The 14,253-nt window shown below is 35.9% G+C and overlaps 1 protein-coding gene across 1 annotated transcript; it reads right to left on the reverse strand.

The window, feature by feature from the left end:
• Nucleotides 1-8,675: 8,675 nt before the first annotated feature.
• Nucleotides 8,676-10,046, reverse strand: LOC122293431. The gene has a single exon (XM_043102005.1). It carries the CDS (start codon nucleotides 9,825-9,827, stop codon nucleotides 8,730-8,732), a length of 1,098 nt encoding a protein of 365 aa, XP_042957939.1. The 5' UTR covers nucleotides 9,828-10,046; the 3' UTR covers nucleotides 8,676-8,729.
• Between the last annotated feature and the right edge of the window lie 4,207 nt (nucleotides 10,047-14,253).

Raw genomic sequence — 14,253 nt, forward strand, 5'->3', positions numbered from 1 at the left:
TTGATCCATTTTCCAGCCTGAAGTGGATCCTCATTTCCAGTGAAGTGTGGGGTCCTATGCGCCAGGAAGCGCTCATAGGTGCATCCGGCTTGCACCATGCTACTGGACCCTCCTGGATACATCCAAGGCCCTCCCTGATATGGCCAGGGACCTCCTGGTTGTGGCCAATACCCTCCTTGTTGCGGACAAGGCTCTCCTGCCGGTGGATAAGGCCCTCCTGATGGTGGACAAGGCCCTCCTGATGGTGGCCAAGGACCCCCTTGTGGTGGCCAAGGTCCTTGTGGTGGCCAAGGCCCTGCCTGTTGAGACCTCGCACTCTGTTGCATAAACTCTGTCATCTGCCGAATTGCTTCGGCTATGGAGTCATCCCTGGAGGTATTGTCCTGTGGTTCCTGATTATTTTTCCTTGGTCTCCCTGGTCTCCCCATATTCTTGTCACAACACCACTCTTGACCCTCCTTTAAGAAAACAAATAAAACCATCATAAAACCAACAAAAACAAAACCAACGCCACACAGCAAGAAACAAAAGAAACCAGCTTGCCAAAACATAACTAAATAAATACAAGCAAACAAACAAGCTCAAACAAATAAAACAAATAAAACAACTATACTTAACATAATTTTCAAAAACACAACTTGAAAAACCTTCTGGTACTACCTACGGGACATGTGGTTTTACCCAGAGCCAAACCGCTCTGATACCACCTGTGATGCCCCCAAATCCCCACGCCCGAACACGGGAAAATTGAGACGTCCGGATGGTGACAACCCGGGTCACCATCCCATCGACGGGTGTCGAGTGTGTGCAAGGCAACAGGTGTGTACAGAGAAACACGCAGCGGATAACGAAAGTCATAACTAAGTACCAGAATTTTTTTCTTAACGTAATACAAGCTGTTTAATACGTACATAGATAAAATATTACAAACACAAATACAGCTTTAACAAACATAAAAGATAGCATCAGCAACCCGGCGGAGCCGCATCCTCGGGCTCAGCCTCCTCCTCTTCGTCCTCTAACTCTGCACCAAAAGCTACGGAACCACGAATGGTACCGCAGGTAAGTAAAACCCAAACACTACCAAATAAAAACACATAAAACTCAAACAAGATGCATGAACCATGCCCAATGCACAAAGCCCATAAAACACAAGTTTTCCACACACGCCAAAAACCCATTTGGCCCAAAACAGATCCTTTCCAAAAAAACACGCCAAAAGTCCATTTGGCCCAATATCTCGCCAAAAGTCCATCTGGCCCAATATCTCGCCAGAAGTCCATCCGGCCCACGCCAAAAGTCCCATTTGGCCTCATAAACCATTATCCAATTTTAACCGTATGCACCATGACCTCTCCTAGGGGTCATCCGCACACCCTGGCTCCAGTGTCACACCGTAGAGTACCACCACGCATATGACACCTAACGAGCGATGCCCAGTTCCGCGCCCCGCGCGTGCGTAGCCAAGCATCCTCTAGCCCTCGCCAGCGAAGGGCCACAGAGTCGGTGAGTAGGGCGATGCCCGGTTCCGCGCCCGGCGCGTTCGTAGCCAAGCATCCCCTAGCCCCGCTCCCGTCATCTCTCTCGACAACTCAGGGGACATCACTCAGTTTATTCCGCTCCCGAGTGACCAGAGGAGCTCCACCCAGATAATAACTCATCCCGGTTTGGGCTCGTGATACACACGCACCCGCAAATACACTTATGCCAATACACAGGCTTTTCACATAAAACCACACACACACGTGCATGCACCATGTAATGCCATAACAATGCATAATAAAATAATCCAACAAACATAAATAATATAAACAGGCAACTCCGTCCTCCATCCATCCGACCCCCGAAACTCCTCGGACTCAGTCCGGAATCAACAACCAACAACAATAAATAATTGAATGAGCAATATATATTAAAATCTGAAAATAGAGTTTGGAAAATACTTACAGCGCTATATGGCAATTTTAGAAAACAAGCGGCGTCGGAAAAGCAACGTCACAGTGAAAATTCACTGTGGCCGTGGGTTTGAAAAACCCACTTTTGAACGGGGACAAACTAGGACACGAGTTTGATAGGGAATGGTCTAGGGATGGTTGTGAAGCTATTGGAAGTGGTGGTTGGCCGTGGGTGGCGGCGGAATCGCCGGAAATGGCCGGATTACCCAAAACGGAAACTAAGCTCGTAGGAGCTGTTCCGGTGGTCGTTGGAGGCCGGAAATGGGTGGGTTAGGACAGCAAGGAGTCGGTGATGAAGTGGTGAAGAAGTGGTGGCCGGAGGTGGAGCGATGGCGGCGGATCGGAGCCAAAACCGTGCGGCTTTGTTGGGCTTTTTCCGGCCAAATGGCCGGCCGGTTGGGGGTGAGCTTTGGAGGGGTGGTGCACCGGAAGGAGGGGAAGAGAATGGGACCGGTGGGGTGTCGATTGGTGGTCGGACGGCGGTGGTCTGAGCTGAAGAAGGGGACGCCGGCGTGAGGGAGAGGGAGGAGAGAGAGAGAGAGCACGGGGGGGGTTCCGGATCGGGGAGAGAGAAGAGAGAAAAAGAAAAAAAGAAAAAAAGAAAAAGAAGGAAAAAGAAAAGAAGGGAAAAAGAAAAAAGGAAAAAGAGAAAAAAGGAAAAAGATGTGAAAAGAGATGAGATCCAATCCTCACTCCGGGAAAACGAAACAAACCGCCGAAAAAGATTAAAACCACAAAACAACTAAAAGAAATAAAACACAACCTCAAATAAATTAAATTAAATCAAAAACCAATTTTTAAAACGCAAATAAATTAAAATAAATAACTGATATATTAATTAAAATAAAAACAATTATTTCAGCGAAAATACACTTAAAAGCGGGTCATCACAATTCAATAAGGTGCATTTGTCACTGTTGAAGAGGATAACCTCATCGTCTCAACTTGACTTAATATTAGAATCAATGCGATAAGGGGTACTGATAAAAAATTCACTCAAATGTGAGAAAGAATTACCAAATTTTATCATGAATATAAAAAATTGAATATCGCCAACCGTTCTGAGGGCTCTTTGATGAATCGGTGGTCCACGATTCAAAAATAGACAAATAAATTTTGTGCATATATAGCACAAGTAAAGTCATTGCACCCGAGTGGTGCAACGGAGCAAGATAATGTATGTACCCTAGAATCTTTTGTCATTTAATTTTTAATGGACTTATTAATGAACTAACAAATATTTTGTTCACCTTTGTAGATTGAGAAGGCGAATGTGTTGTACAAAGAGATGTTAGGGAGTAATTTCACAATAGAGTAATGTTGGTGTCTTCTACCAACTAAAATGGCAGCAATACATCTCCACCCTTGGTAAGAAGAAAGGTCACCTGAAAAAGTGTTTGGTATTGTTGATGTTGACCAAGCTAAGGAGGACATAGAGGTTCTTGTTGAGAGACCTCCAAGCAAAAAAATTGAGAAAGAAAGGGAAAGGAAGCGAAAATTTGTGAAAGGCAACGATGGTGAGATCAAGATTGCCTTAGCTAAAATGGCCGATGATAGAGAGACGACCATGTAAAAGAATAAAAATGCCAAACTGAAGGCAGACCCAGAAAGATCAGCAGCATTTGAACAGAAAAAGAAGAAGTTCAAGACAAAGATGATGTTGCTAGATCTAAGTGGCCTAAATGCCATGCAGCAAAAATATTTTGGCTATATTCAACTTAAAACTTTTAAGAAATGGAGGAAGGATATCGGGGGTATATCTACATCTCCTTCAACACCTTATGGAGGTGTTTAACGTCTAATATTGGTAGTGAAGATTTTTTTTTTTTGAATTATTAGTGGTTGCCTAGCCATGTGGGCTAGATAAACATATGGCTAGGTAGCAACTAAATTAATGGACTGATTAATGGATTGTTTTAGTAATTAGTAGACTGTTGGTTTGTAGTAGAACGTTTTGGGATACATTAGTGGACTGTAGTGGGGTTTTTTGTGGATTGTTAGTTTGTACATTTGTGGACTATATTGGAAATATGCAAATAGAGTACTATAGATGTTGGTGTTATTTCGAAACATAGTAGCTCTTTCTAACTATTTGAGAAATTTTTTAGATATCTTTGTAATTTTTTTTACAATTTTCTAACATAGCAAGGATGTATTTATTGTGAAAATGTCAACTATTTTTTACAACATGACATCGGTTGCCCTCTAAATTCATATACACCTACAAAAGAAAAGTACTTAGAATAACCTTGGATATGAACTATAATTAAATATCTACATAAGCTTGGATATTCCATCAACTAGAAAGAAATTAAATATTATAGCTTTGCTTCAGGTTGAATATTGAATTACAAATTACATGAACTCCAAATCTAAATTAAAAATTAGAATTAGAAATCCAAATTAGTTACAACCATGAATATTCCTTAAATGATCGATAAGATCAGCCTAGAGTTAACTATGAATGTCTCTATCTCTAATTCGATGATATTGTACAATGAACTCTATGAATTCATGTATATTATCGCGTGAAATTGGCTCATTTGGAGTCTCTTCCGTTTGTTCATAAATGAATTGCTCAATCGCGAGATATAGATGCCGTTCATTTTCAACGATCATATTATGTAAGATAATGCATGCGTACATAACGCCTTTCGGTACTTCAGGACGAAAAAACCTTGCAAGTCCACGCACAATTACAAATCTACCTTGGAGTACTCCCAATACACGCCCCACATCTTTCCTTAGAGACTCCTGGTAAGCAGCAAAGTATTTTTTCTTATTTTCCTGAGGACATGGAATTTTTTTTACTAATGTTGCCCATGAAGGATATATACCATATGCAAGATAATATCCTATTGTATATTTGTGACCATTAATTGTGTAATTGCACGAAGGAGGACTACCTTCAGCCAACGCAGCAAAAACTGAAGATCGATCAAGTACGTTGATATTGTTATACGACCCAAGCAAACGAAAAAAGCATGTCATATCCAAAGATCATAAGATGCAACAGCCTCCAAAATATTAGTTGGTTCATTCACATGAGCAGTAACATACATTTCCATGCAGTAGGATAATTCTTCCATTCCAGTGCATACAATCAATGCTACCCAACATACCTGGGAATCCATGTCTTTGTTCGGCATCTAGTAACCTCACTATATCACTTTTGTTTGGAGATCTCAAATACTCATTGCCAAAAATTGAGACAATTGCCTTAATAAATTTCTTCATACTTTGTCGTGTGGTACTTTCTCTGATTCTGATATACTCATCCATTAGATCTGTGGTGATCCCATATGCTAGCATCCTAATCGATGCAATCATTTTTTGAAGGGAAGACAATCCAAGCCTCCTACTATCATCTCTCTTTTAGACAAAATAATCATCGTGAGAGACTACTATGTATGCATAAAATAAAGATCACGACTCATTCGAAACCTTCTCCTAAAAAGATAGGGCGAATATATTGGTGTTTCAGCAAAGTAATAATTCCAAAGGCCTTGATAACTTTCGAATGAATCACATCTGATGAACTTACGGCGTTGAGGAGTACGACGAGGTGTAGAAGATGTTCTCTCGGATATCATTGCAATTGCTTGCATCATATCCAACTCATGATCAGAATAATCATCATCAAAATTTGAAGAGAGATCCATAGCAAATTGAGGGAAGAAAAATAGAAGGATTGGAGGAATAAAGTTTGGCTTTAATTTGATGAGTAGAGGATGGATCTATTTATAGGATTTGATCCTCAAGTATTAGTTATAACTTAAAAAGTTGGTAAAAGAAGAATGGTTAGCAAAAATTAGTTCATTCAAGAATTGTAGATAGTGATTGGTTATTATAAAAAATTATTGGCATGTTTATTAGCTTCAACCACAATTCTAAATATAAAAGTTGGGTAGAAGAAATATTGGTATGTTTGTATCTGTGATTGTTGGGTAAATAGTTGATAAAATATATTTATTGAATAATTAGATTAAGGGAAAAAATAGTTGAAAAATAGTACCTTGCAGTTAAATAGTTAAATAATAATTTATTTAATAAAATTATTAACTAATATATAAAGTGTATTTGTAAGCTATTAAAAAAGTTCAAATATACTCTTGGCATGCCAATGCTCTTAGATAGCTTGATACAAGCCATCCAACAAATATCTTGGCACTCAGCATTAATTAATTAATACTCTATTATTGTCAACGGTCCAAATCGATAACTTGGATGGAACATATTCGGTAGCTTTTAATTAAAATAATTAATTATTCTGGGCTGAATAAATCCAAATCGGACAATGGAATGATTGGAATCATCGGAACTCGTCACGTAATACTATTGTCCACACATAGCAAGGGTTTAGCTAAATTTTAAATAATAGAAACCACTCTGCTTATTTTGCCTAAGCTATTTGAAATGTATCGTCCATTGTGTTAGTTTTTTTTTTTTTCTAAATTATTAACAGTTTTTGTTATTATTTTATTTACTTCTCCAATAATTTTATTTTCAAAATTTATTGACGATATTTATTTATTTATCTATTTAATATTTATTATTTTTATTCAGTTGTTTATATGAATTCTTGTTTGATGATGAATTATAAATAATCTCCCTCACGTGGAGTTGTTGTTCAACAGTTCAACCCAACCCTTTATAAGAAGTAAAGTAATAATCTTACACAAGACCACCAAAACTATTTTCATGATCTACTTCCAAAAAAAAAAAAAAATTATGATTATTTTGTTGAACCAAAGATTATTTTGCAGGTTTTGTTGATAAAATGTAGTTCAAAGTGATTTTAGCTAAGAAATAGCTTATCAAATAGTTGTTGGAAGACTAACAACTCTCATAAATAAGAGAAATATTTTAGACATAAAGTATTTTATAAAAATAAATCTAAAAACTGACGTAATTTGACGTGATATATCAAATTATAAAATTATTTTTGTTATAAAATAAATTTACTATATCATATAAAACTACATTAATTTGTAATTTTATTTTTGTAAAATCTTTTTATAACTGTAATACTTCTCAATAAATAATCCTTTCAACATTTATATTAATTCCTATCTCAAGTTGGTCGTAGTCAATAGGCCTGCAACCCGACTCGCCAAAGAAGTTATGGGCCTGACCTAGCCAAACCAGATGATCTTAGCGCCAATCTGATCCAACGAATATGGGTTGGTCAGACCTTTTTTTAAAGGGGGGATTTGTACTTACCCAAAATAAATAAATCTTTTCTGTTAGGATCTAGATGCCCATATTTTGTAGAAGATTTAATTGTCTAAAATCCACTTTCATCACTACCAAATCCTGCCTTACAGCATTACTTTATCATTCCTCCATGTTCATTCTTGCCAAAGATCATTGAATTTCTAGTACTGTAGAGTTCAATCCGGAACCTTAAACCCATATGACTCACCTGCTTGGCAATCTCACACACCAAAAAAAGAGGTAACCTTAGTTTAAAATAAAACATTAGAGTTGTATTGAATTCCATTCAATATAGCAACCAAGAGCTATAGCAGGGAAGATGAATCTTCTTCAGTTCATTCCTTTAAATGCTGTGCAGCAGAAATCAATAGATGTGAATACGAAAGCCACTCTATTCGGATTTTATAAGAATTTTCTGGGATGGCATATACTTTTATAACTTTTAGTCCTTCATGTATTGATGTTAGTCAAAAACAACCTATTACACTGTAGTATCTGTGCTATATTCTTCAAATATTATAAACTGTCCCTGTAATTAGATTTGGAGAATAGTTTATCTTAATACACAAACAGTTGGAACAGTTATAGTTTATCTTTGGTCTAGCACTCAGAAATTGCAGCTTGTACATTTTAACATTCATGGAAACTACAAAACAGAATTCATGCATGGAACACAGTTTTTCAACTTACCCATCAAAGCTTCACAAAATGATATATAAGGCTCATTTTATTAATTTTCTTTTAAAGTTCAAATTTAATAATCTTCATCATATTAATAACTTATGAGTAAAAAAGTAAAATTTTTATAAATTTTTGTTAAGTACAATTAGCATTTCTAATCAACTTATGCCATGGTAGTATTATGAATTATTTGTTTTTCGTCCTGATTTATAAGTGAAACCATGTATATATATATTTTTTCTCTTGTTCTAAACAGGAGGGGGATCAAGGATGAAAACTCTTCAATTTGGACATGATCGAAATTTTATATATATTTATTAAGGAATTCTTTAAGGCCTTGTTTGAAATTTGAACTGAATTGAGATTAATTTAGTTTAATTTAATTTAATTTTAAGCTGAGTCTAACAATATTTAAACACCCAACTCTTAAATTAATAAACTCATTTTAACTCAAAACATTTTTACATGTGAGACTTATATTTTTTTTTTACTCAACATCTCTTTACACGCAAGACTAATAATTTTTTTTCAATTTTTTATAAATAATTTAAACTTATTTTAATATCTAAATATATTTAAATTTATCTTAAATTAACTTTATAAAATTTAATTTACTATTTTAACTCAACTCAGCGTCAAAATGAGGCCTACAAGGTCTCTGAATAAGTATTCCCTCGTTATGGATATGAATTATAATCTTTTAAGGTGCATTCTAAAACTCGAACGCCTAACCTTTGGTCCCGTTGCAATAACTCCTATTCCAGGTCAGAGCAATTAAAACCAGAGAGTAGCTATAAAGTAATACTTAATCACCACCGCTCGTAATAAAGAACATTCATGATTAACAAAAGCTGACCGCACGATCTCAATTCATACTCACACAGTATACACAATCACAAAGCAAGCAAGCACGGCCCTTGGATTAAACACCAGCAGCTCCTCGTCGTCAATTCTAGCGTGGGCCCCCCTCCCGACCACCGGGTCAAACCCACCGTCCTCCTTCTCCACCTCATCGTCCGAATCGCACCCGATCCGACCCGCCACGACCCGGCAAACCAGCACTGCCCGCTTCACGTTCAAGAGCCTGAACTCCTCGATCTCCTCCGGAATTGCCAGGTGTGCACTCCAGCTGGTTGATAGCGTGGAAATTCCGTCCAACTTGGGGGAGAACCCGGACTTAATAATCCCGCACACGCTGCAGTACTGCCGGTCACAAACGCCGGAATTCCCATTCAGTCCCAAATCACAGAGAAACGTCGAGCAGTGGAACCTCAACAGCTCATTGCCGTCGGCTATGCACCTTTCGTCTCTTCTCCGAACTCCGTCGATTCGCGCGGCTTTAGCTTTCACCGACTCTCTATACTCTTCGAACTTCGAAAGTATCATCGGGCTGTTTTGGATCTTCAAAATCCGATTGATTTTTAGGCTCTTCACGTCGTCAGTCCAACCTGTCTGAAATATGGTACGGACGATGTTCTTTCCCGAATCACCATCTGCGAGCTCCGAAACAGCATGTTTGATCGCCTGGTGTTGCTCAAGAAGATGAGGGTTTGGGAAGATTTCGCCGCAGGCTGTGCAGGGGAAGATATCGTTACGGAGGGGAAAGAATGGGTTATCGAATGAGATGTCCGATTCTTGGAAAGAGTAATGCGATAAGGGGGATTCTGGCTGGATAATGGGGAGTGCGGAATGCTGGGATGATCGACCGGATGATAGGGTGGTAAGAGTTATTGGTTGGGTTTGAGGGGAGCCGCTGGTTTTGCAGGATATGGAGGAGAAGATGCGTTTGAAGAAGGACCAAGAGGAGTAGGCTCTGTTGGGTTTTGAATGAAAGGGGAGAGAGATCAGGTGAAACGATTTACATCTTCTCGAATGCTGGCGGTCGGTGGTGGTGCTGAAAATGAAGCAACCAAGGTGAAGTAGGAGGAGGAAGATAGAAAGGAACTTGCTGAAGCATGTCACAACGGCTGCCATTGGTATAGGAGAAGAGAGAGAGAGAGAGAGAAGGTGGTGCGAGTGATGGGAGGAGGAAGGAAAAGACGGAAGAAAGCGTAGGGAAGGATTGAAGAATAAAGGTAAGATCTAGTAGATGAATCAGAACGCAAGTCCATGGCATAGATCTCCTCTGTTTCTGTGCGCTAGCTTATATAATTTCTCGTGCATGAGAGATGATAGTGATCTGAGTTTGACGTTTTATTGCCTGTATTTCGGAGGGTTCTGTTAGTTCTTAACATCACAATTTAGTAATATATGTTTTGCCGATTCCAATATTAAAAATTCTATAGGCAGTATTTTTACATATTTTTTTCATATACTTGATTAATATGATTAGTTATATATATTATTTTTAAATCTAAAATAATTATTTTAATTAATTATATCAATATAATATATAAAAAATACGTAAAAATAAATATCATCTCATCTCTAAGTTTGGACAACGTAGAATAATTAGGGGGTGAAAATTTGTGTGCTGTCTTGCGGATTGTATTGGATCATTTGGGTTTGTCATGTGATGATAGAGTCAACTCTAAACGGATTTGAATAACAAAATAAATCATTAGAGTACTACGTGCCATCTAATTTGATTGATGTCGAGTCAATCGATCGGATTCGTATCGGTTTAATGTATTTTTCGTGATCTTCTTAGATAGATCTTCTAATGAGTTTATTTTTAAAACCTAATCATCGTATAATGACGTTTCTTGTCTTTGTTTGAGCAACTAGGGAGCAGCTTTTAACTTCATTAGAGCCAAATCTTAAATGTGCCTAGTGTTACGCATAATGCCATATGGCCAAAGGTCCAATTTGTGATCTCGACTCAGTGGTAGTACGTACGTAAAACAATGGAAGAAAGAAAGATCATTGGCATTAATGACAACGACAGAAACAATATTGGCATGTTGAGTTTTTTCTGAGCTGTTAATTCATTCTCACGGGATTTCTGAGCTGTGATAATATATATATATATATATATATTTTTTTTAAGATTAGAAAAAATAAAAATTATCACGGGATTTCCTTTTGGAAAGAATAATAATATATGTAATTCAACTGTCTAGGGGACTACGACAGGGACATGCGCGCATGGGTCTTCAATTCTGCATGCATGTGCGGGTTCCACGTCGGGCGGTCGATCCATTTTAAAATGGGTGATGGGATACTCTCTCTCTCTAAACTTGTGAAAAAGGAACAATCTTGTTATCATTCTCATACTTTATATATTATATTTATTTTAATTTTTTTATTTTTTCTATAATAAATATATAATATGTAAATGATAAATATAATAATTTAATTAATTTAATCAGAATAAAATAAAATAAAAAATAAAAAAATAAAAAATAAAATTTTAATATATAAAATATATGGTATGGGATGATGTGTAGCATTTCTCTTTATTGATACGCAGATCAATATGCAAATTCATTTATATATAATAAAACTCAAACTTATTTGATTGTGTATATATACAAGTACGTAGTGCCATTTTTCCCCATATTTCATGCAGAATCCAAAGCCTTCTCTTGATCGGTATGTATTTTATTTTCGAGTCCACTTGTTTTGTTCTTTGATATATGAATAATGATATCCATGTAACACTTTTCACAATACTTTACACAACATATCATTGTAAAGTGAAAATGAGGACATTTTTATCAAATGATGTTATTTTTATAAGATATTTTATAATAATACCCTCATTTTGAAACATAATTGTGAAATGTGTTGTAAAAAGTATTGTGTGTTTATCATTTTTCTTGATATATATGAATGGGTGTTAAATTGTCATATGATGTTGCTAATTGCTCATTAATAGTTGGATGGTTTTCATCTTTCACTTCTCTACGATTAAAGAAGTACTATAGCTATAAAAGAAGTTGATAAAAGTAAACTTACAAGCTGATATGTATAATTTTATATTATATGTTAGATCTATTTTACCATAAAAGTAACTTGATATATAATCTGACATATCACATCAAGTCATATTAATTTATGAATTTATTTTTGTATAATTCTTTTGTGATAAAAATATTTCTCTTAAAAGTTTTTACTTGTTGCAACCTTAATCTTAGAAGTGATCAATTTAACATACCTAAAACTATTGTCAACAGAAGGACCTGTACGTGAGCCTTACGTGCTAGTTGGATTTGCTGGGAATGCTTGAGGAATGATATGATATGAGATGAGATGAGAAACAACTTACGAATATTAATGAAATAATTTGAGTTATAACTTATGATGTTTTATAGAGTCTTGGGAAAGGAAAGAGAAAAAGTTGAATAAAAATATTATAAAGTTAAAATATTGTTATAATATAATTTTTTAATATATTTTTTGTTTTGTTTTGGAATTTGAAAATGTTGCTTTTTCTATTAGAAGTTTAAAAAATTTGTAATGATTAGGAAATAATTAGATAAAAAAGTTGAAAATTTGAAATTAAAAAATGTATATTTGAATAGTATTTAAATTTTAAAATGTGATGAGATTAGATGAAATCAGATGAGATGAGATCACCTTCCAAACAACCTCGTCTCATGTGATATCATGACTTCAAACGCCACATGCACGGCAACTCTATATATTGAGCCATTTTGTGAGAGCTTGCAGCTAACTTGGAGGAATTTATATAGGAATTATAATGGTTTTAAGCGCCCCTTTATTATATCCCGATCTCTTGAAATTATAAATTAGGCAGACTCCAAAGGTAATTAACTTCAAATTACAGTATTAGTTTAATATATATCTTCCACACGACACACATTGTGCGTACGTTTTGCTGATCTGCCAATTACAAATAAACATGACTCATGTACAGAAATTATATATATGTTACGTATTTTGGACCTAAGTACGTACTTGTCTCATTAATATAAGTGGGGAAGAAATTCATTAAAAGTAGCATTATATAAATTCCAGGACAATAGGACCACCAATTTAGTCCACCTTCCATGCATGGACCATCAATATATTCAATGATTTCATCTTGTTAATTATCTTAAGTAGCTAGGCCCTTCGTGCCTGCTTTTAGAAGAATGCAGTTTTAATTTGGCAGTGACGTTTTAACTAAATATAGATAATACGTACAGCTAGCTAGCTAATAATTTGTATCGTAATGAGTAATGTTATACTCTATACTTCTATTGTATTTTTATCCAACTCCTTAAAATGTGGTATATTTATCATCATTGGATGATAAAAAATCATTTAATAAATTATGATTATTTAACAGTGATAAATGTGCTGTATCGTACATAGTAGAATGAGAGTTAGATGGTAATGTGGTATAAAAAATTATATATAGATATATATTATGTGGTGTTAACGATTTAATAATTATCTTTGTAGCTCTAGAATGTTTTAGTTTATGCTCCTTCATATTATCTGGTTATACCAAAAAAAATGTATGGTCTAATGAGGCTACTATGAAATATTTACTCATAAGCGGGGCAAGCTCTTTGTGCCTTGCTAGCTTTGCCCTAAGGACATTAAAGAATTCAAAGAAAGCTAACTGAAGGTTTGAGGGTAGAGATGAGAATTTTAAATTTGAGATGAGAGTTTAAAATATTACTTTTAGTAATATTATTGTTTTGAGATTTGAAAAAGTTGAATTATTTATTATATTTTATATGAGGATTTGAAAAATGTGTAACGATAAAATGAGAATTTTGAGTTTGAGATGAAAATTCTTTGATCCCAAACCAGGCACCACATTGATCTAATCACAAAGGGGGCGGAACTTAGCCATACACCATATCACAACTCATATCTTCAAAATCTGAGGATGAACACAGACAAGCTGATCCAAACTAGGAATCTACAGACTGTAGATTTTGTACAACATGTAGAATGTAGTTTTTAATTTTGAAATTAGAGCAAAATTTAGTTTTTCACACCGCAAAACAATATAAGCCTTGGAAGCCCAAATTCATTGGTGAAGAAATCTTGAGTAGGAATCTTGCACATATTCGCACACATTCCTACACACCCTCTGTTATCTAGATGCCTTGGTGAGAGGAAATTGAAAAAAAAAAATTGAAATAGACATTTTTAGAAATTTATTCTAAACGATGAAATCAACTTCTTTATGGCTGCTGCCATAGCAAGAAGGCAAAGGATCGAAAGGGTATGGTCTTGGAACCATCTAGATTTTACCTGCAGTTTTTTATATGAACTCCACAGCCAACACATTGATCTGATCTTGGTTGAGAGAGAGAGAGAGAGGAGGTGAAACATCTGGTGAGGGGAGAGATAGACGAGGGTGGGAGAGATATCTGGTTTCGGTGCGGTGTGGACACATGTTGGGTTTAATGGATGGGCTACGTGGCAGGTGCATATTATATATATTATTACATAATTGTACTTGTAACTAAATTTTTACTCCATATACCGGTTG

The sequence above is a fragment of the Carya illinoinensis genome, chromosome 14 (assembly GCF_018687715.1).
Source record: "Carya illinoinensis cultivar Pawnee chromosome 14, C.illinoinensisPawnee_v1, whole genome shotgun sequence".
NCBI lineage: Eukaryota > Viridiplantae > Streptophyta > Magnoliopsida > Fagales > Juglandaceae > Carya > Carya illinoinensis.

What these genes read in the sequence shown, in the direction of transcription:
- LOC122293431 (XM_043102005.1), bottom strand. Translation starts at nt 9,827, where the DNA reads ATGGCAGCCGTTGTGACATGCTTCAGCAAGTTCCTTTCTATCTTCCTC.